A 23,950-nucleotide genomic window follows, 5' to 3' on the forward strand; every position below is an offset into this window, starting at 1 on the left:
GAAGAAAATTCACCAGAATTACAAGGTTCAAGAGAAGGGAGACAAGACTTTTTGTGAGGCAGTGTTTCCCAACCTTGGCACTATTGACATTTTGGGTTAGATAATTCTTTGCTGTGGGGCTGTCCTGTCCATCACAGGATGTTTAGCAGCATCCCTGTCCTCTATCCACTAGATGCCAGTAGCACAACCTCCAAAGCTGTGACAGGCACAAATGTCTCTGGTCATTGCCAAATGTCCCCTAAGGGCCAGAATCACCCCTAGTTAAGACACTGTTGTAGGGAGAGGTCTGCTCCCCATGCGAAAAGCCTGGATCTTGATAATGTTTAATGTCTGGATGAAAAGTGGAAAGCCCATTCAACTACCCATATTTCTCAGGCTCCAGATGTTTGGCAGTACATTGTAAAACTTCCATGTAACAGTATTTCCTACGTTTTGCTGGCTATTTATGGCTGAGCTGATATACCAGTATTAGCCTTGTTTCAATCTTGTAAAACAAATTGATCTGACTTCAGAAGTTTTAAGAGTCACTCAAAAAAGACTATGAATTCTGGAATTGTATCTTGGTTTGGCTATGCCTCGTTTTGAAAATAAGCTCCCTTTGCTAGCTGGTATTGGTTAAATGAATATCGTCCTTTCTTCAATCATATGGATATTGTTTTTCAAAAGGTCTGAAGGACAGTGGCCTTTGGTGTCTGGGATTTTAGGGTGTTTGGCTAATCAATAATCCTAGTAACTAATTAACCACATCTGGATGAGAATTGAGTGAGTTCCGTTAGTTTCAAACATTAGATCTTATGGGTCCCAGCTTGTAGACATCTTATACCCCAACGCCCTGAATAGATTGTTTATTCATTCTAGGTAATACAAAGTGTAGCTTTTGGATGAGATGTTTGCTGTTGCTTTCTTCATCTTGTCTTTGATGACTTGTCACCCTGGGGTAACCATCCAGGAGAAGGCGAACTGGTAAGTCAGCCATGCCTCTGCAAAATTTGTACATGAAAATCACCTGGTGGGGAACTAAGATACTTTCATGTTTGCAACAGGCTGTTGTAGGTTGGAATGTGACCTTTTTTTTATGCTATTACTAATTCAGTGGAAGACTAGTGAGCAGTGAAAAAAAGTGTGCACTTGGAGTCATAGGGGCCTGTATGCAAATCATAGCTCTAATACTCAGGAGTTGGGTAATCTGGAGGAAATCAATTTCTTTGAGCTTTAGTTTCCCTATCTGTAAAATAAGACTAATAATGTTTCTTCCATAAGAGTTAACAAAGATGAAATAAGATTCTGGATATGAAATATACTAAGTTTAATAAATAATAGTTCCCTTGAATAATGTTGGACATTATTGTTGGACATTAATGTTGGACATTAACTTCTTATCTGTTTGAGAATCATAAGAATATCTGACTCATAGCATTCGAGGGAGGATAAAATTAGATAATGTATGGAAAATCATCCTGGGAAAGATAGGAAACTATAGAGAGTCTATGTAATTTCATAGAAACGAGATCCTCTTTTGCAGTGAGGTAATGGAAGTGATATTTTCATATGTACATTGCATTTTGCCCATTCCATTTCCTTGATTTTCTAACCTGGCCTTATGCTTTTTATATCTCAACAGTAAGTATTTTGTGGTGCTTAAACTGCTCCTTAATTTCACCTTTGAGACAGTTTTTAAACAGTCCATACTCTCAAACATTGAAGAGTGTAATTAGAGTTATGTTATTCAAATTCTTGTTGGATAATTCAATTTTGAATCATTATTGCTTTTAAATGGTAGAGCTAGAGAGATTTTCTTTAACAGTTCAGAAGGGGAGAAAGCATTTTTATAAGCAGTTAATTTGCAACTTGTATTTAAAGCAAACACAATTTTGAAAAAAAATCAGAAAATTCATCTCTAATAATTAGAAGATAAAAGCAAGAAAATTGTGGTTAAGGAAATCTCCGTTGAGATACTCTTAATTATAAAAGCTTATCATTGTAATCCTTTTTGAAAATGAACAAAGAGTCCTGATGTTTGATGAACTTATCAAATAAGACAGACCAGTGAAGAGGCAAATTTGAAACCAAGGCAAAAGAGAACCAATTAAATACTTTACAAAGTGCTAAAGTAGGAAATCACGAGGTCTTTCTGTTTAATGCCTGGCTTTGAAAACAGAAAACTACATGGTGAAATAACCTTACTGGGTTCAAATTCTGGCACTGGCATTTCTTATTTACGTGCTCTCAGGCTAGTTATTTAAGTTTTCTGAGCTATAAAATGGGAGGAAAGCAAGAGGGAGAATTAAATGCATGGAAAGCATTTAGAACAATGCCTGGTTCTTAGCAAGCATTCAGTGAAAGCTGTTGCCAGTGGTCTTGTATGATTGCTATTGTCATTTGGGGTGTTTCTATTTTCTCTGATGGCTGACGAAAATTAGAACAAATTTATAATGTGCCAGTTGTCATGGATCCTCTAGACTAGTCGGTGATTTCAAACAGTTAAAGAAACAACGATGGCGCTCCTTTTTCCCAAGTAAAATCTTACATCACCACCATTGTTTTAAAATGTTTTTCTCAAACAACCCCATTTTTTTCCTATTAAGACTTTATAAAAAGAAAACGGTAAACATGAGCTTATAAAACTAAAAGCGTGCCTTAGAAATGAAGAAGCAGATCATACGTTTTCAATGTTAGGGTTCATGTAAGATTTTATTAAATGTTCTAGGTGTGCTAGGTGGTAATCTAGACAGATAATGACCCTCCCCTCATGAAATTTAATTGTAGTGATCGAGTCAGTCAATAAACATGTAAACAAAACATTTTAATAAAATTTGTGATAAATATTATGAAAGAAACAAATAGGGCCTTTTGATAGAAGACATCGGAGCAATCTGAAGATAGGTTGGTTAGGGGGCTCTCTGCGGGGATGGCATTTACGCTGAGATATGAAGGAGAGTAAGGAGAAACCACGTGATGAGCAGAGGAGAATGCAGAGATCAGCATGTGCTACACCCTATCTTGGGAAATGGCTTGTCATGTTTGTGGACCTGAAGGGTGGGAGGAGCATGGGAGCAGGGGATTGTGCCATGAGAGGATGTCAAAGAGGTAAGTGGAGGCCAGATAGCAGAGAGCCCAGGGTACAACGATGGGGAAGTTGGATGTTAGTCTATACGTCATAGAAAACAAAGAAACAAACAAAAGGAAAACACCGAAGGGTCTTATGAAAGAGGGATATTATCTGATTTCTAATTTTAAAAATATTATGCTCATGCGGAGAAGGAAGTGGAGAAAGGGGAAGTGGAAGGTCTTGGCCCGCTGGAGGCCACAGCAATTATCTGGGTGAGAGCTAATGGTGCCTTAAATTAGGACAAAGGCGGTAGAGATAGGCAGAAGGGAAGATATTTGAGATACATTTCGAAGGTAAAATTGAAAGAAATTTCCCAAGGACTGGGTGTGGAGGGTGAGGGGAAGAAAGAAACTAAAGACCACTGCTAGGTATCTATCTGCCTTGAGCAACTATGTGTTATGGTAGTTCCACTTACTGAGGTGGGTAAAAACGAGAGAGGAGCTGGTGAAAAGAAGAAAATTAAGAGTTTATATTTGGAGCCATTAAATTTGCCACGCCTGAGAAGAATCTAATGGAGATATAAATTAGGCAGTTGGATAAACAAAGCAGTATTTCAGAGGAGTGGTGTAGGTTGAAGATCTAAATTTAGGAGGCGTTAATATAGATGGGATGCGAAGGCCAGGACATGCATCTTACTTTCTAAAGAGTAAGAAAAGCAGAAAGCAAAAAGAAAAGCAAGACTGCACCCCGAAGAATTCCAGTTTTTAGAGAAGTCAGGAGAACTGGTAACCGAGGTAGGAAGGGAGCAAGGAAGTGTGGTGTTGAGATCCAAGAGAGAAAGACTTCAAGAAGGAAACAGTGGTTAACAGAGGGCACATGAGACCAAGCCAGACAACTCTCCACTGGGTTCAGCAACATGGAAGTCACTGGAGACTCAGTGCTTTCAAAGTCCAATTTAAAATACTTCAGTTTCACGACATCGTTTCCATGTAACAGAATAGAACTGACTCAAGATGATATAATTAGTGACAATCAGCTTCGAATATAAGCTGAACCAACTTATTAGGTGGCCTCCTGGCAATAATCGGTGTTAAGACCTCTGACCTTCTAGTTTAGGACTGGTAGCCAATTAATTATTTTGTGTTCTAAATTGCTGAGGTGGCCTCATACTGGGTCAAGCATTTGACTCGCAAGTTGTATGTTCAACTCCAGGTTTTATGCCCTTTGTCTAAAAAGCCACCTTGTTTAAAAAGGCAGATGGGAAGCATCACACTGGTCCACAGATCTATAAAGGGCAGGTATTCAATATATTTTTGACAAATATGGAGAGGTTTGATGAGCATGTTTGGGGTTGAGAAGGTTAGAGATAAGAAATTAACATGTATGTTAGGCTTGTGCTCAAGGCTTTATATATATTATCTCACTCTATCTATAAAAGAGTTTCACAAGATATAATCCCTGCTTTTTAGCTGTAAGAAAATTGAAGTTTAGTCAGAAACAGGATTTAAATGCATGTTCAGGGGACTCTAAACCTTTTTTAAAATTACAACAGTGTTTCTTAACTATGTTACATAGTCTTACACATGTTAGATGAAAAAAGAAATGAACCGTGTTCCAAAAATTGGGTTGATACTGGGTTAAGTAAAATGCAGAACTTCTCAGAGCCCTTATATGTTATTGGGCATTTTAAATATCCAAAAGTAATGTGCTGTATGTAGTTTATCCAAACGTATTTATCTATGAAATTTTTCTTCTTTTCCCTTCCATCTCAGGTGCACATCTCAGGAATTAGTACTCCACAGAACAAACTTTGAGAAATCCTGCAATAGCACTATGTTGACTTGTATAATTCCACAGAGGAAAAAACTAAAAGCCAGATAGTTAAATAAACATGAATATAGTAGCACAGCAAGGTACATGTAAACTAAAAACTAGAATCGAAGACTCTCGAATCCCAGTGCTCAATACTAAAATGTCTCATTGCTTGAGTAGATTTTCGGTAGCTGGGAGATACTTTAAAACTATTTGCCAAGATTTACTAGCCCACAGATTTATTAATGTCTCCTTAAGTAATTGAAAAAAAAAATGATATGATTCTTTTGGAAAGCCATTTGGCTATATGTGTTATAAACTTTAAATCACTCATATGCTTCAACTCAGCCAACCCATTCTATAGGATATATCTTCATTAAGCAACTAGAATACAGAAAAACTCGGTGCTCAATAGTCTAATCGTTTGACATTAGGTGAGTGGAATGATGTGTAGCCATCATAGTTTACATTCTGCTACAATATCAAGTGCTAGGATATAAGATGCAACCATCATTATGACTTCAACTATGTTATTAAAATAAAGAGTGACAGGAAATGTAACAAAATATTAATGGTGATAGGACTTGGGTCAGTTTTTTTCTTTTATAATCTTTTCCATGTTCTCTTTAATGAGAATGTATTGCTTTTATAATCAGCAAAAAATACACTACATTAAAAAATTCATTGAGATGATAAGAGAAAATGCTGGTCATATTGATATTGGCTAGAAGGTTGGAGCCTTGTAATGACTTAATGAATGGTCCTTGTGTACCTTCTGTACTCTTGCCTCAGTGATAGCATTACTGTGTGTGCCTCTGTCTAGACATCATGTCACAAAGCTTTTAAAACTATGGCAACACAGCACTGCTCTGACTAGGCTTTTGCTTCTATCCATTAATACTGTTTCCTTCCATTTTGACATCATAATGCAGTCTCTGTGGGCTTACAATGACATTATCTTGACAGTTCTACAGTGAGATGCAGAACTAATGCTGGAGTCATTTTCTGCTTTCAATCCTTCACTCTGTACCTGCTCTCCCACCTTTTGGTGATTAGAATCCTTGTCTTTCTCCATGTTCCTGTGCTTCAAACTTTTATTATTAGGATAATCTATTGGCAAAATGACATGTAGACCAAACCTTGAGCCATTTGAATGTCTAGATAGCAGCATTATTTAATTATATTTTAACTAGAAATTAGGTTGAAATGAATCTTGGAATAATGCCATTCTATTTCCATAAATTAGTAACATTCTTTTCCTTCGTTCTTGCCTACCTACTTTCCTTCTTTCCTTCCTTCTTTCTTTCCTCCCTAACTCCCTCCTTTTATCCCTTCATCCCTCCCTTCCTTCTTTTTTTTTCCCTTAAATATTTACTGAGCAGCTTCCTTGAGTCTGACACCATAACTTCAATAGTGAACATACAGACAGTACCTGCTTTCATAAAATTTACAATCTCCTGGAGAAAACAGAAATTATATAAATATTACAAAGGTGATAATTAAGTGTTGAGAAGAAGATGTGCAGAGCTTGATCAAATCATAAGAAGGGAAGTATCTAAATAGTCTGAGCAATGTTTCCCTAAGGAATTGAAGTTTATGAAAAATAGATATCTCTGAGTTAAACAGATAAAGAGGTAGATTAGTTGGATTCATTCGGGACTGAGTTATAGACGTAGATGTGATCAAGAGAAGAATGGGGTCCAAAAATTTAGGATATAGGTTAGATTTTTAAATTATGGATCATGGAATCAAAACTAGATATAAAGGGAAATGAAAGAAGGGGAGGTCTTATTGATGGAGAGACAGCTTAGGTGTCAAGAGAATGAAGGCCCTAGTGAGGTCCAAACAGAAGTACAGTAGGAATCCTTGAGCATCTAAGATAGATGAGAGGAGGCTGTGGAGCTCACAATCACTATTCACAGGTGACTCATGAATTAGTGATTTGGAGGAGGAGCTGTTTCAGAAAGTTGGAAGGTCCAGGAGGTGACCATGGAAGATAGTGGAGTAAAGAAAAAGATCATCGGAGATGAAGAAAGGGAGCAAATGAAAGGGCAAAGTATTGGATGGCTCATTTTTATGGATGATGAGGTCTTCCAGAGCCATCAAAGGAAGTGACATAGAGAGGAATATTGTGAGCTGAGCACTGAAATTTTATTTGAGGGGATAGTAGAGGTAGAGTTATATACTAGCATCATTTTATAGATCAGAGTTTCTCAAAGTATGGTCTATAGACCCCAGGGAGTCCCTAAGATCTTTTCAGGGGGGTCCGTGAGGTTCAAAGAAATATTACAATGATACTAAGACATTTGCCCTTTAAAAAACTATGGCAACATAGCACTGCTCTGTCTAGGCGTTGCTTCCATCTATTAAAACCGTTTTCTTCCATTTTGACATCATAACGCAGTCTCTGTAGGCTTACAATGACAAAATCTTGATAATTCTATAGTGAGATGCAGATATTTGCACCAATGCTACAAAGGTAATGGCAGTAATGGCAGATAAAACTACTGTGTCCTTGATACAAATCAAGGCTGTGACACCAAACTCACAGGAAATAAATTAAGTTTTACTCAAGCAAGTCTTTTTTGAAACAGTAAAAATTATTAATTTTACTAAACCTCAATTTTTAAATACATGTTATTTAAACATTTTGAATTTAAAATGAGAAGAACATAAAGAATTGCTTTTGCACTGAAGTATGATGGCTGTCTTGAGAAAAAGCAGTTATTTGAGTTGTAAGTCCAAGTAGCTGCTTTTTTTCCTGGAACATCACTTATACTCAACAGGATAACTGCCACACTGCTGTTATTCAGGCTTAGATATTTGGCAGACATTGTCTCAAAGATGAACAGAAAGCCTATAACATCAAGGAAACCAAATAATATTATTTGTTACCAATGACAAAATTTGAACTTTCAAGCAAAAAATTAAAATTTTATAAAACATATCCACTACTATGAGCTTGATGAGATCATTGGTGATATTAATAAATTTGACCTTTTATATTATATAACAATGTGTTAATATTTTTAAAATATACATACTCAGTGAACCATTATTTTTCAAATTTCCCATGCCTGATATTACAAAAATCATGTATGGGCATCAGATCTTTTCAAAGTGTATATAAACCAATGAATTTTAACATCACAGAGTACAAAAAATTCATTGATATGCTTTCAGATTCCACATTGTAACTAATATTTAAGAAATTACCACTTGTCAAGTTTTGGTGTAGTATCAAAGAAACATATCCACAGTTATCTGAAAAGACTATTAAAATACTCCTCAACTCCATAAATTTTTCAGTTTCATAAATACATCAGGCTGGATTTTCTTCATAGACTTCAACCAAAGCAACATAAAACAACAGATTGAATGAAAAAGCAGAAATGAGAATCCTGATGCTTTTGGCTAAAGCAGACATTAAAGATATTTGCAAAAATATAGATCAATGATATTTCTTTCACTAATTATTATTCTTAGAAAATGCATTTTTTAGTAAAATGTTATATATGGTAACATATAGTGCATTTATTATTATAATTTTAAATGATTACATATATATTTTAAATTTTTCTCAGTTCTTATTTTGAATCTTGTGAGTATTGATATATCTAGCCCACTGAAACAGAAGCTCTTTGGAGCACTCAATAACGTGTTAGAATGTAAAAGGGTCCTGGGACCCAAGTTTGAGAACCAGTGTTAAAGATGACTATCTCATGGCTCCTTGTCTAGGGTCTCAATCTAGATGTCATCATTCACCATGAGCTGCTCATGACATAATTATGATGACATTTAAATCACTATTTTCCCTATACCAGGGAGATAATTGTGCCTTTCATCACAGCAGAGGCTGCCTGGCTATGAGAGGTTGTGTCAGTTGTGGTGGTAACAATCTTCCTATTTTGTCCAGTGAGCTGACCAGGCTTTGAAGCTGCAGCCACAACGATGACGCTGTGGGAAGTGGCTCAGGCTTGGAACCAGGCAAGCATGATGAGAAGTTGGTTTGCCATCAAACCAACTAGTTCAAATTCTGCCTCTGTCACCCTTGGGCTATGACTTCAGGGGTTATTTAGCTCTAAAGAATTTCAACTTTCTTATATATGAAATATATCTGATAATATTTACCTCCCAGGATCATTATAGAGATTAAATGAGATAATCCATGTAATATTCTAGCATGTAATAGTAAAAGCCAATCTTTAATAAACAGTTCATAAGCCTTTTAATGTGCTTTCAATAACCCTAGTAAGTAATGTTATTTTTAACATGGTTCTACAGAGAGGAAAGCTGTAGCTCAGAGAAATTAAGTAACCTGCTCAACTTTTCAGTCAGCACTTGGCTAAAATTCAAACTCAATCCTCTCATCCCAGACCCGTGTTCTTAACCCCTGGGCTTTCTGCTACTCTGGCTCTTCAAAAGATGTTAGCCTTCTTCAGTACTTGTCTCTCTAAAACTAGAATAATTTGATCCACGTAGAATTCACATAGGATTAAGAGAAGGATTTTCTATAGACCCTCCCACATCACACATGCATACAGTAGGAACAAAATAAATTTTCATTCTTCATTTCCTAGAACAGTGGTTGACTGGAAGGAAAATGTATGTGCACAGCCTTTTTCTGTGCTTAAGTTTTGCATCTTGAAATTGATGCAGGGAGGTGAAAGTTGCTCTGGAGAGGCATGGTGGTGATGGTTGCACATGACATGAATGTATGTAATGGCACTGAGCTGTACACTTAAAAAGGGTTCAGGTGGTAAATTTTATATTTTTTGGGTTTTAACACAATAAAAGAAATTAAAAAAAAAAGAAAAGGCAATAGATCCTTTTGTTTTAAAGACAGCACATGCAGTTCTTAAGAAGGAAGATAGGCTCGTTCAAGCATTGGAAGTACCCTTGCACCCAAGCCTTCCAAGTAAGAGTAACTGTGGATCAGTGGATGTCTTCCTCTCTCTGTACTCTGTCTCCACTACCAGATAACTTGAATGTTAAGGGAATATCTTGAGATATTGCCTTGAGTTCCACTGCTACAGGTACCCAGATGCCCAAATCAATGGGCACACTTTACAAATTAGATAATTCAGCATAAGTTCAGTCATAAAAAAAGAAGAAAATCCTGCCATTTGTGACAACATAGATGAAGATGGAGGACATTATGCAAAGTGAAATAAGCCAGTCAGAGCAAGACAATACTGCATGATCTCTCTTATATGTGGAATCTAAAATCATTGAACTCATACAACCAGAGAGTAGGTGGTTACAAGGGACCGAGGAGTGGGAGACATGGGGAGAAGTTGGTCAGAGTTTTGGTTATAGGATGAATAAGTTCTGGGGATCTAATGTACAGCATGGTGACAATAGTTAATAATACTGTATTATATACTTGAAATTTGCTAAAAGAGTAGCTCTTAAACGTTCTCGCCCCCTCCAAAAAAAGGTAACTATGTGAAGTGATGGACGTGTTAATTAGCTCGATTGTGATATACATTTCACAATGTATATGTACATCAAACTATTACATTGTATAACTTAAATATATACATATTTTTTGTCAATTATACCTCAATAAAACTTGTGCCATTTCCCAACAGATGCTGGGAAAACTTCAGCATCTGTTTTTAATAAAAGACTTCTTGAATTTTTGATAACAAAAATACAAATAATCATAATAAATTTTAAATTGAAATGGGGTTCTTTCTTCTCTTTAGGAGAGTAAGTCGGGCTGCCGAGAGTTTCACCCCCACAGCAGTTAACTGCCAGCTAAGCAACTGGTCAGAGTGGACAGACTGCTTTCCATGCCAGGACAAAAAGGTAAGACATTATGGCCAGTTTGGGGGCATTTAATATTTGAATTGCATACTAGGCATTTGAATGGAGTTAAGCAGCCAGGTCTATATATCTGAAGATCTGGGGAGAAATTGGGTCTAGAAATAGGAAAAAGCCATGGAAACATGATGGCAGCACTTTTTCTGCCTCCCCTGATTTTATTGGAGGGCATTATAGGGCTGCAAAAGGTGTGTATGTTAGGCTTATGTGCAGAAAAGTGGTTATTTGGACAGGGGCACACTGATCCTTGATGGCCTCTCTGGATCCTGACCAATCTATTGCTTTCTAATGAGGCTCATTTGGAGGGGCTATTAGTAACAAAATGCCTAGCTTCCATGACTCACGGTGAGCTGCGATAAACCAGAGCAAGCCATGAAGGATGTTCCTGAGGATTCTACTTTCACGGTTTGAAAAGACTGACACACCCAATGAACGAATGAGTGTCTTGAACATCTAAGTGGTTCTGAGTGATCCAAAATGGTGGCTAAACTTAGTGGTATACCAGGGAAAGGAGGAGGTTGGGAGCTTTCTTCAATACAGTTCTGGCAGGAAGGAATATTAAAATTCTGCCTTTGTTCAAAATTGCTGGCTCACAGTCATAATAAAAAAGCAGACTAACTTCTATTCTCTTTTATTAGTGTTTTAACCTCTCCACAGACAACACGTGGCTTTACTGGATGCACCCAAGGTGTAATGTATCCAGGCTCCCACCTCTAGCAGTTGCACATCACTGCCCGAACCTTGTCTATTGGCACATTACTGTCAACTCTAAAGGTATAAGCTCTGATTCTGCAGTCTTGATTCTGGCTCTGCACCTTATTTACTGTGTTACTTTAGGCATACTTTTTATCCTCTCTGTGCCTTTGATTCCTTATCTATAAATGGGAATAGTAAGCAAGCTTACATCACAGTTACTATAAAAGTTATATGAGTAATGCGCGCAAAGCACTTATGACATCTGGCAGATGTTAGCTGTTTTTATAATTACTATCTGTGCCCTCCTCTCCGACCCCACTCCCAATGCCTTGAATTAAGCTCTGCTCTTCTCTTGCCTGAGCTTTTGCAGAGTTAGCTGGTGGTCCACCTCACCCCTGACCCACGCTTCAGCTAGATGTGAAAGTACCCTATGAAGGTTTGATAAGCCATTCAAAACCACAGCAAGGTGGAAACACAATCTCTACCTAGTTTATTCAACTCAGAGCCTGAAATTCATTATTCTGCCTCTCCCATCCCTGAGATATGCCAAAGAATCCTAGACTGCCCTTGCTTCACAGTATTTGGCCCCCAAATGCTCGTTTTGCTTTGACATCCTGTATTAGTTGTCTGAGTCTGCTGTAACAAATTGCCACAAACTAGGTGGCTTAAAACAACAGAAATTTATTCTCTCACAGTTCTGGAGGCCAGATGTCTGAAATTAGGGTGTCAGTAGGGCCACACTCCCTCCGGAGGCTTTAGGGAAGAATCTGTTCTTTGCCTCTTCCAGCTTCTGGTGGCTGTCGACAATCCTTGACATGTAGCTGCATTACTCCAGTCTCTGCATCTGTGCCCACATTGCCTCTTCCTCCTCCATGTGTCTCTTTTGTGTGTCTGTGTAAAATTTCCCTTCCTTCCACTTATAAAGACACTGTAATGATATTTAGGTCCTACCCTGCTAATCCAGAGTGATCTCCTCATCTCAAAAACCTTCATGATGTTTGCAAAGACCCTTTTTCCAAACAAAGTAACATTTACAACTTTTAAGGATTGGGACTTGATTTCTTTGCATGGCTATTATTCAGCCTATTATATATCCCCAACTACATTACATTTTGTGTGTGTGTGTGTGTGTGTGTGTGTGTGTGTGTGTGTTGCAGTTTAAGTAGCAGATAGCACAGGTCAATACCTTACAGTTTAAATCAGAATTAAGTAAATTCCTTAATGACCAAAAAAGATATATGTATCTTTAAAGTAATCCTTAAAATAATTAAATCCTATTATTTATGTGAAAGACACTCTAGTTTCTTTTTATTAATATGTTTCTTGCTTTCAAAATCACACTAACAAAGATGTGCATTTCTGGAAAGAAACAATATCTACTAGCTAAAAAAGAAAATTACGTCTTAATGATACCAACCACAGGTGAAAGCACGAAGAAGTCCCTCAGGGAATGTCTGCACTAACCTTTCTGCAACTCAATGTCTTTATTATTTGATAACAGCCTAGAAAATAGGGAGCTGGTGGGAATGAACCTCATGTTTGCACCATCATTCCAAGTATACGAACCACACGAAGGATGATAATGGCATCGACAGTTACCATTTATTAAATTATTTTTACATACCAGGCACTGTGCTAATGTTTTAAATAAATTGTCTTATTTGACGTTCACAGCCGACTGCGATAGATATCATCATCCCCTTTCTCTTGGATCACTTATTAAGAAAGGGCCGGAGCTGGATTTAAAACTTGGTCAGTGTGATTCCAAAAAGTCCGTGTGCCTGATCACTTTACGGCCTCTCCATGAACTACATGGAGAGTAAAGGTCATTTATCTCATTCTCACTCAGTTGTAAATCCTGGAGTAGCCCAACAGCTGGCTACGAGAACACTGATTTTGACAACTATGATTATTGAGTACATGCCAGCAACCAGGCAAAGTGCTAATTTCTTTATGTGTATTATTACTTATCTTCACAGTGCTCTAAGATAGTTCTCATTTAATAGATGAGAAAGCTGAGGGTCAGTAACGTTAGGTAATTTACCCAGTGACACATATACTCTAAGTGGTAGAACTGGAACTCCAGCCCAGTTTAAAATGGGATTCATAATAGTATGTCACCTAAACTTGTGAAGATTAAATGAGATTAAAAAAAATGAAGTGTTTGGACAATAGTTAGCACTCGATACATGGTAGCTACCATCACTATTATCATCACGTCGGTAAATGCAGGTCTCTAAACTGTGATAAACTTTTTAAAGAAGTGAGAGAGAGGATCGGTTCTACTTTGACATGCTGAGCATTCCTTTATTTACTGCATTTGGAGGCAAGATGTGGGTAGAAAATTAAAATATCCTCATCTCATATTCCCAAATCGATCATTAATTATAATCTCTTCCCACAGAGTTTACTAATCTCACTGTTGTCGTTAACTGAAAGGCAGGAAGGCAAGTGGACAGGTTTGATCTTTACCTCTTTTTGCCACCTCCATTTGCTAATGAGTAGTTAAGTAGGCAGAAATGGGCTAGAGGAAAGAGAGGGAGAAGCTCACTGCTCCCCACTCACCCACTGAATCTTGCGGAAAGGAATCATCAACATTGATAATGATGATGATGTGGAAACCACTCCTGTTTTCTGAGTACCAATGATATGCCAGACCCAGGGCTAGATGCTTCCTCATTTGTTCTCTCACTTAGTTCTCATAAAACCCTTTCATGGTAAAATGTCATTACATCCATTTTACATGTTAGAAAACAGAAGCTTGGGAAAGGTAAGTGACTTGCTCATGGTCAGTCGATGAGTGAATCTGGGATCTGAACCCAAGTCGATCTAATTCCCATGCCCGTGCTCTTTCGAATGTAGGACACTTGTGAAAGAATATTTAGTAACTGTATTTAGTAGGTCAAACTAGGTCAACCACTTCCTTTTATAGATTTGGAAACTGAGGCACAGATTACCAAGCACTGAGAGTTAATACAGCATGTAAGAAATAGATTCAGGTCAGAAACTTCTACCTCTTGCCACTCAAATAATGGTCTTCCTACTTACTAACGCTCTTGAAGGAGGGGCCTGAAGGTGGAGCCAGGGTAAGAGGCAGCAGAAAATATGGGGTCCACATTGCTTTACTGAACATTTTGTGTGGAGCTCTCCATATAGCATGTTTTGTATTGTTATATATTTTACCCCCTATCTAGACTCTAAGATTCTTAGAGGCAGGGATGGGAACAAAATATCTCTGAATATCCTAGTGTTTAGCTTCTTCCTTCCACAATATCATAAGACCACAGAGCCCCAAGATTGGTATGCATTTCTACTCTTTCCATTCTTCCTTAAAAAGTGTTTATTTGTCTGCAGTCAAAGCTGGACCCAGGGTCTCAGATGATGTCTTCAGAACTCTCTTTGTTTCTCTCTCCTGGATGAGCTTACTACATAGTAGACAAGATGTACTTCATGCTCGCAGTTTCTAGCAACTTCAGTGAAAAGAAACTGTCTTTTCTAATAGTTCTGAAAGAAAACCCTTAAAGAAAACTCTGCTCTAAGGTTGAGCCATGAACCAGTCCCTGAACCAGTCATTGCAACTTGGCAAATGTGGTGCCCTGGTTGCTCAGGCTGGTTCACACCCATACATCCCTGTGACTGAGGGAGTGAGCTCACCCCCACTGAACCACATGAGGTATGTCTCACAGAAAGAGGGGATGCCATGACCAGAAGAAATACTGCAAAGGAAAAGCAACATTTTCTAAAAGTGCCTCCTGTGTACTTGACTGTGGATCAAGTGTCAAGTGTATGAACCCAAATAAGATATAGTCCTTCTTTCTCCACCCCTACCCCCATGTACAAATTGTTTCTAGACTAGTGAGAAAGGTATACAAATGAGCAGACAATCAATCACAACCTTACATGACAAGTTCTAAGAAGAGAGGGACATGTAGGGAACTGTAGAATATGTTAGTTAGGAAAGGCTTTCAGAGGAAGTAAACCACAAATCTCGAAAGATGAAAGGAACTAACTAGTTGAATAAGGGGGGAGGGGGTTCTTCCTAGAAAGTAGGAAGACCATAGACATATCTTGTTTAAGCCTTTCATTTATGCTTGGAGGCCTTATTCAATATTCTGGCTGGTGATTGTCCCACCTCTGGTTGAACATCACTTTTTAATGAACACTCATCCCTTCAAAAGACAGCCTTTTAGGCACCTCTCAATCATTAGACGGTTGTTCCTTATGTCGAGCTGAGACCTGCCTGCACAAATCTTGGTAGATTGATACACAATAAATGTGTCTGGTTCAAAATCTGATTTAGTACCGACACCGGAGCCTCCTGCAGCCAAACAAGTTTGGGGGAACCATCTGCAGTGGTGACATCTGGGAAGAAGTCAGCTGTCGCAGTCCCTCAGCTTGTCTAAGGCAAGCACAGTGTGGACAGGATTTCCAGTGTAAGGAGACAGGTGAGTAGCATTCCGGCAGGATAACAGCTGTGCTTGTCAAACTTAACATGCCAAACACTCCCAAGGGAGCTTGTTAAAAGGCAGACTCCTGAGCTTTTCCCCTAGAAGTTGTCACTCTGCAGGATTAGGATGGGGCCCAGGAATCTGTATTTTAAGTCAAGCCAACAGTTCAAGTAATTCTGATGCAAGTTTGTAGAAAAATCTGTGATTCATTTGGAAAAGACGTAATTGACACATTCATCTTTTTATTGAATAAATATTAACTGGGCATGTATTACATACCAGGCTAAGTATACTTACCTGCTGGTGATATAGAGATGAAAAAATAAGGTGCCTGACCTCGAGATACTCCTAGTCTCTTTGAGAAAGAGACCTACAAGGAGTGTATGACAATGTCATGTGATAGTCAGTGTAATGGGCATTAGTACATGATCCAATGGGACTCTCTAGCAGGGGGTACCTAAATCTGCTTTGGAGAGTCAGAGCAAGCTTCAAAATAATATTTGAGCCGAGTTTCGAGGAAACAGAATGTGCAAAAGCAAGGGGATTTAGGGACTTGTAATCAGTCTGGAATAATTGCAGGTTAGGCCCTTGGGAAGAGAAGCAGGGGATGGGCCGTGTAGGTAACTGGGGACCAGACTGTAGCGTTTGGAAGAGGCGTGGGGAGCCACTGGAGGATACAGAGTAGGGAGATGACAGGGCCAGACTGGCATTTTAGAAAGCTCACTGGTGATGAAATGTGGAGGCTAGGTTTTAGAGGGGAGCCTTTGGCAGGGCCTGAGTTGGGGGGCTGTAGATGGGTGACAGCGAGGCTGGAAGGAGGGCAGAGGTAGTGAGGATGAAAAGAGGATGAAAAAGGATGGAGAGGACTGAGGGGCTATATCAGAGGGGGAACAGACATGAATGACTACGAATGATCATAAGGGAGAGGGAGGGGTCTGGGAGGCTCTAGAAGCATCCATAGCCTCCCGTCTCTCAGATCGCTGCCTGAAACGCCACCTCGTGTGTAATGGAGACAAGGACTGCCTTGATGGCTCTGATGAGGACGACTGTGAAGATGTCAGGGTCATGGAAAATGACTGCAGCCAGTATGACCCGATTCCAGGATCAGAGAGGGCAGCCTCTGGGTGAGTCACTGCCTTCTGGCTATCTGGGGGCCAGGGAATGATTTCTCTTCAATTACGAATATTAGTTTTGGAGACAGAATAGGATCTTTTTAGAGGATTCTTCTGGAGTATTTTCTATGAGGCAGCTGTCACTGTCATATAAGGTGGTGTCTTAGTCGGATTGGACTGCTAAAATAAAATACCGCACACTGGGGGGCTTATAAACAACAGAAATGTATTTTTCACCGTTTTAGGAGATGTAAACCCAAGATCAGAGTGTCAGCATGATCGGGTGAGGGGCCTCTCTTTCAGGTCTCGTTGTATCCTCTCAAAGCAGAAGAACACTAATATTCTTCACAAGAGCTCCGCCTTCATGATCTAAGCACCTCCCAAAGGTCCCACCTCCTAATACCATCACATTAGGGGTTAGGATTTTAACATATGAAATGTGGGGGAACACAAACTTTCATAATGGGGGCTTACTCAGTCCTGGTTACATGACATAAGTTATGTTTTCTCCTCTTTGTCTCTGCCTGAGAGTCTCCCTCTCTTTTTATCCCTTCCCATTCTACTGCTCACTCCTCTCACCTCAATTCCATTTCCGAGGCCCATTTAAGAAGCCACATCTTCCATGAAGGCTTCCCTGATGTCCCAGGAAGATAACTCTTCTCTGACCCAAGTGCACTTTCCAGTAGCCCTTTTCACATTCTGCTTTGGACTGCAGTTGCTGGTATAACCAGGGCTAACAGTGGGATACAGTGAAAAGAAAATGGACTTGGGATGCCATGGAAGGGAGCTCAACTCTCCACTTCACCACTGCTTACTCACATCTCCCAGGCCACAGTCTCTTTGTCTGTTGAAATTCAATCAGCCTCGATTCTAAATTTCTTCAACATAGATATTATGCTCAGGTTCAGTTCCTTGAACACCATCGCACTCTTTTGTTCTGAGACTTAATAAATTTGATTCCTTCTTTCTGAAATGCCCTTCCCTATGTTCTAACCCGTCTAACTTCTTACCTATCGTAATGAACTGAATTTTGTCCCCCTTAAATGCATTTGTTGAACCTTGACCTCAGTGTGACTGTATTTGAAGATATGGCCTTTAGGGAGGCAATTAAGGTTAAATTAAGTCACAGGATGGAGCCTTGATCCAATAGGACAGGTATCTTTGTAAGAAGAGGAAGTAACACCAGAGATCTCTCTCATCATGTGTGGAGAAGAGGCCAACTGAGGACACAGTGAGAAGGTGGCCGTCTGCAACCCAGGAAGAGGTCTCCCCAGAAACCAACCTTTGATCTTGGACTTTTAAACTCCAGAACTATGAGAAAATAAATGTCTAATCTGAGTCACCATTTTGTGGTATTTGGTTATGACAGCCCAAGCTGACCAAGACACTTAGGCATCACCTCCTTTATGTACTCTTTTTGACACACCCTTCCCTCTCCTTGACGTTGCTTAGGCTGCCTTAGTCCTCTCCCATTGTTCTGGGTCCCTTGTGTGTTCTACGCTTCCAGCACTTATCCAACAGGGCTAGGACATCTGTTGCAATGTCCTTTAGCCACAGGTATGAACTTGTTATTTCTATTCCTTCAGTACCCAGCACAGGGCCAAGATCGTAGTGATACTCAGTATTGTTAGTTCCCTGGTACTCTGTCTTTGCCTTGGATTGTGTCCTTTAACTTGAATGTAAACTCTTTGAAGACAGAAGCTGCTTCTGACTAATTTTTTTCATCACCTGAGCCCTGATGTCAGAGCTTTTCCTATAACAGCCTCTGACTGAGTATTGGTTGAATTGGAACAAATCAATATGACCAACTGTATCTTTACAAATGAGGAAATGGGGAGATGTAGTGATCATCCCAAAGTGACCTGGCCATGTTGCAGCCCACCTGGGGTCGGGTGAAATGCAGCTCTCATTCATTATGGCTTAATTGTCCTGCGAGCACAGCTCACCTACCAGATAAGTTAGAATCCTGTAAGTGCATGTAGATATACACTTATGAAAATATGATCAACTTCCATTTTTTTTCAGATCAATGGTATTAATTTTCTTGGGCTGCCCTAACAAAGTACCACAAACTGGGTGGCTTAAGCAACAGAAATTTATTTTCTCACAGTTCTGGAGGCTAGAAATCAGATCAGGTATCAACAAGGTTGGTTTCTTCTGAGGCTTCTCTCCTTGGCTTGTAGATGGCTGTCCTCTCTCTGTGTCTTCACACAGTCTCCCCTCTGAATGCGTCTGAGTCCAACTTTCCTCTTTTTAAGGCACTGGTCATATTGGATTATGATGTTATTTTAAGTTAATTACCTCTGTAAATACCCTATCACCAAAACACAGTCTAATTCTGAGGGTTTTTTTTTTTTTTTTGCAGTGGGGAGTGGCCAGGATTTCAACATATGAATGTTGGGAGTGGGGGAATGTGATCAAATTCTATACCAATAAAAGGGGATTATTACAGATTTTGAGAGTGATTGCGGAGTGAACAGAGTAGAAGCATAAAATATCTACATGTTGACTTAAAAAAGAATCACCGCCTTTTTGGCAAAAATATCACAATGACTTGCTCTCATGTGAATCAATCAAGAGCATTTCAAATATACTTTCTGAATGTGCTTTGCCCACACCAAACATTAAAGATAATAGAATGGCTTCTCCTCTACCCCCAATAGCTGACATTTTGATGGTTTTCCTATCTATCTCAGGATTTTAGAGGCCTTTCCTGACATCTTGTTTTCTAATTTAAGCATTTCCCAGTTTTTAATTTTTATTTATTTTTATGGAAGTCATACATGTTTGAAGTAAAAACTGAAAAACCTTCCTTCACCCTTCCCTACCTGCACCCCACCTAATCACCCTCTCTCACCGCCCTCCCTAGAGCTGATCCCCATTTATAGTTTGGTGTAGGCACTTCTAGATCATATAAAAATGAACTGACAATATACATTGTTGAGAAAATGCCTATAGTAGGTGTGATCCATAATAGACATGAGTATAGTTTACATAAATGTGATCATACTATACATCGTCTGTAACTTGCTTTTTTCACTTAATAAAATATTTTGAAGAACTCCCCCTATATTTTCCCATATTTTCTATTGTTTCTTTGTAAGCAACATAGAGTTCTATATCAGGGGTTAGTAAACTATGGCCCGAAGGCCAAATTCAACCTGCCATCTGTTTTTTTTATAAATAGTCTAATCGGAACACAGTTGTTGCCCTACAATGGCAGAGTTGAGTAGTTGCAACAGAAACCTACAACCTGCAGGGCCTAAAATATTTATTCTCTGGCCCTTCGTTAAAAAAAGTTTGCTGACTCTTCTCTTATAGTATAATTATATAACTTATTATGATGATAATAAGTATATGATGTCTACTTTCTATTGATAGATTGTTTCTCATTTTTTCTCTTATTAACAAACACTACAATGAACATTCTTGTACACATATTTTTGTAAATATGTGTGAATATTTCTGTAGAGCAGATTTCCTAAAAGTGGACTTTCTCAACTATGTCTTTTTCTTTTTACTGGCACTTCTGCAACCAGATTTTCCAAATATATGTAGGCTTTTCTTATGCTTAGAGATAGCAGTATATAATATTAGGGCTTATTATTCCTTTGGTTTTTGTTTGGCTTATTAGAAAGCCTATACTTACTTGTAAGCTACAGGCAGAAACACATTCCACAGCAGAAAAGGGAGAAACTTCAGGGTGAAGTAAAGGGAAAGAATTCAGATTTGTGTCAAAAAAAAAAAAAAATCTAGAAAAAAAAATCCAGCAGCAATTATAGGCAAATTACTTAATTTTTCTGTGCTTCAATTTCTACATTCACAAAACTGTCATAAGGTTTAAAGCTAACGTGTGTTAAATATCTGGTATGGTGTATATTCAATTCCTCACAGTTAATATTACATCACTGCCACTATATGAAGAAAGACATGGAGAAAGGAAGAGAAAAAGGAAGTTAACTTACATTTAATTTCTACTATATGCCAGGTGCTCTACCATTGTCCATTTATTCTTTTGAAGCAGGTTTTATTCAGTTTTTACCCTGCTCAGATTACTGCCTTTGTGCCTTTCCACACAGGCCACAAACATACATGACACAGTAATCACTGAATGCCATGGGACCATGAGGAGAGACAACTGTCTGTTCAGGATAATCAAAGAAGGACATACAGAGGAGGCAACATTGGAGATGGCCTTAAAGGCCCAATAGGAGTTTGAGAGACAGAGACAAGCAGTCATTTTATTATCTATAACAAAAGAGGCTTTGACTGTCAGATCTTAGAATGCTTAGCCAACTCTAAATGTTGTTGTTGTTAACTTTCTATTTTTAGAAAATTAAAGCTGTATTTCACCTGTTTCATATTACTTTTACCTAAATATGGTTAAACCATCCATGGCCTAAAGTCTAGAACTTGGGCAGATAGATTTGAAATCCCTGAGAGGGAATTATGAGAAAATATTTCTGGAAGGGTATTAGGCTAGGGGAAAGAAAGTATAATTGTTTAGTGCCTGATATGTCCTATCAATTTTACTTGTTCTTCTTTAATACTCTCATTTAGATTTCATAAAAACCATGAGATGTTGTTTTATTATGTCTATTCTACAAATGAGGGAAATGAACTTCAGAAGGTATCTATAATGTGTCCAAAGTCACACAGCTAGTATATAATAGAGTTGGAAATTAAACAGGAGCTTTCTGACTTTCAAACTGTGCACTGACATTCCATGCTGCCTTGAAGAAAAGGATTTTTCTAAGGATTAGAGTCTTAGCTTGGCACTATGACTTATATCAACTATTTCAAACTCAATTTTTTTTTTTTTTAGCAGCAGAGCCCTTTTCTGAAATAATACTAATAGCAACAATGTTTATTTAGTACTTAATACATGCTAAGTGCTATTATGATTCCTTTACATGTTTCAGCTCATGTTTAACTCTGTAGTGCAGTAGTATTAAATGCTTTTTACAAATGACTAACCTGAAGCACAGAGAGGTTAAATGATTTGCCCAAGGTCACACAGCTAGATGTAGCAAGGATAGGAAACAGATTCAGACTGTCTGGTTCCCGTGCTTGTCCATTCTGCATATTCTTCTCTAATTCATTCAACAAATATTTAGGGGTGCCTCCAATCTGGGAGCACTGTTTTAGATGCTGAATGGAGCTATCTGTCTGCTCTGCTTGGAGAGAAACTGAAGGCCTGGGCCCAGCCCTCTCAGTCTCCCATTGTTACCCAAAGTGGCCTTTAAGGTACTTTGAGGAACCCTAGGGCTCCACAGAACACAGTTTGAGAAACCACTGCTCAGACTACCAGCTACATCTTCCCTAGAATATTTTGTTATCTTTGCCTTTCCAGTGCTCTCTCCCACAAGCTGCCTATTTTTTCAATTTAGGTATAATATCCTGACCCAGAAAGAAACTCAGAGCGTGTACGATGCCAGGTATTATGGGGGCCAGTGTGAGACGGTATACAATGGAGAATGGAGGGAACTGCGATATGATTCCGCCTGTGAGCATCTCTACTATGGAGATGATGAAAAGTACTTCCGGAAACCCTACAACTTCCTAACGTACCACTTTGAAGTAAGTCTGAGCAGAGGCACTCAAAGGCCCCAGTAGGGTGGAGGCAGGAGGGAGAGGCCTGTTGGTGGAGATAGATGCCTTATTGCAGAAGACTGTATTTCCTGGAGAGCGTGCTGGTGGCTGAAGGTCCCTTTACACCTGCTCCACACATATTCAGTACTGAAGGGCACTAAGAGGCAAGGGCAGAGCCAGGGAGAGGCACAAGGTCAATGTGACCACCCATCTGCTAAAACTAGGCGCCATTCCAAAATCAGTAAAATAGATTTGGGGCCCAAAGACCTGTTTCCAAGTTGCAGACCTGTTAGACGATAAGAACAGAACACACAGCACTCTATATCTACAGGTTCCACATCCGTGGATTCAACAAAATGTGGACTGAATATATTTTTAAAATAAATGTTACATCATTGCTGACATATACTATGTGGTTAGGCCTATGATGGCTGCATCTGGACCAAACATGCACAGCTTTTTTTATTCTTGTCACTATTCCCTAAACAATACAGTATAATAACTACTTACACACAATTTACATTGTATTAGGTATTATAAATAATCTAGTGGTGGTTTAAGGTATATGGGTTGCATAGGTTATATGCAAATACTACACTATTATGTAAGGGACTTGAGCATTTGTGGATTTTGGTATCTGTGGGGGATCCTGGAACCATTCCCAGCAGAGGGACGAGGAACGAGAGACAACTGTATACAAGACCTTGAGCAGCTCACTACCCTTCCCCAGGGCCCAGTTTTCTAAGCTGTAAAGTGGTAGCAGGACAGGAGGCAGCTGGACAGGGTTCTGAGACCTATGCCCTTGCTTTGCCAAGAACAGGCTCCCTATTGATCATTTTTATATCTTGGTTTTCTGCATTTGATTTTGTTTGAAGAAAGGGTTCTGCTATTGAGAAGTGCAGACTGCTGATGATCCCTAAGAGTCTCTCCATCTCTAAAATTCGACAGTCTCTTGGTTACTCAGAGCAGTACATAGCTCATGATCAGCTCCAGAGCCTGCTCTTCACCATTCATTTTTTCAGCCCTCATCTTCATCCAAACTTCATTGGATGCTTACTATGTATCAGATCTTCTACTTCCACACAAAGGCTCCCATTTAACCCTCATAACAATACAATGGACTAGATGTTATCGTTGTCCCATTTTAGATGTTAAAAAATCCCAGAGACTTAGAGGGATAAAGTGTCAGGCCCAAAGTTGTACTGCAGTAGGTCGCAGACACAGATTTACCTCCAGATCTACCTGAACTAAGCCCAGATCTTTGTCATTAAGAAAGGAGGATAGATTATACACATTATACCTATACACAGTCTAACTGTACAGAGAGATGGTAGAATCTCAGGACTCTAAACAATAATCTAGTCACATCCCCCCTCCTCCAAATTTCTAAATGAAAAATATTGACAGAAGAT

The 23,950-nt window shown here is 38.9% G+C and overlaps 1 protein-coding gene across 1 annotated transcript in view; it reads left to right on the forward strand.

Annotated features, from left to right (window-relative positions):
* Positions 1-886: 886 nt before the first annotated feature.
* Positions 887-23,950, forward strand: part of C8A (complement C8 alpha chain) — a 50,552-nt gene continuing 27,488 nt past the window's right edge. Inside the window, exons 1-5 of the mRNA XM_006919249.1 lie at positions 887-963; positions 10,573-10,675; positions 15,687-15,831; positions 16,811-16,958; positions 22,337-22,526. Coding sequence (XP_006919311.1) covers positions 887-963; positions 10,573-10,675; positions 15,687-15,831; positions 16,811-16,958; positions 22,337-22,526 — 663 coding nt within the window. The remainder of the gene's footprint in view (positions 964-10,572; positions 10,676-15,686; positions 15,832-16,810; positions 16,959-22,336; positions 22,527-23,950) is intronic.

This window comes from Pteropus alecto, unplaced genomic scaffold (assembly GCF_000325575.1).
Source record: "Pteropus alecto unplaced genomic scaffold, ASM32557v1 scaffold25, whole genome shotgun sequence".
NCBI classification, from domain to species: Eukaryota; Metazoa; Chordata; class Mammalia; order Chiroptera; family Pteropodidae; genus Pteropus; species Pteropus alecto.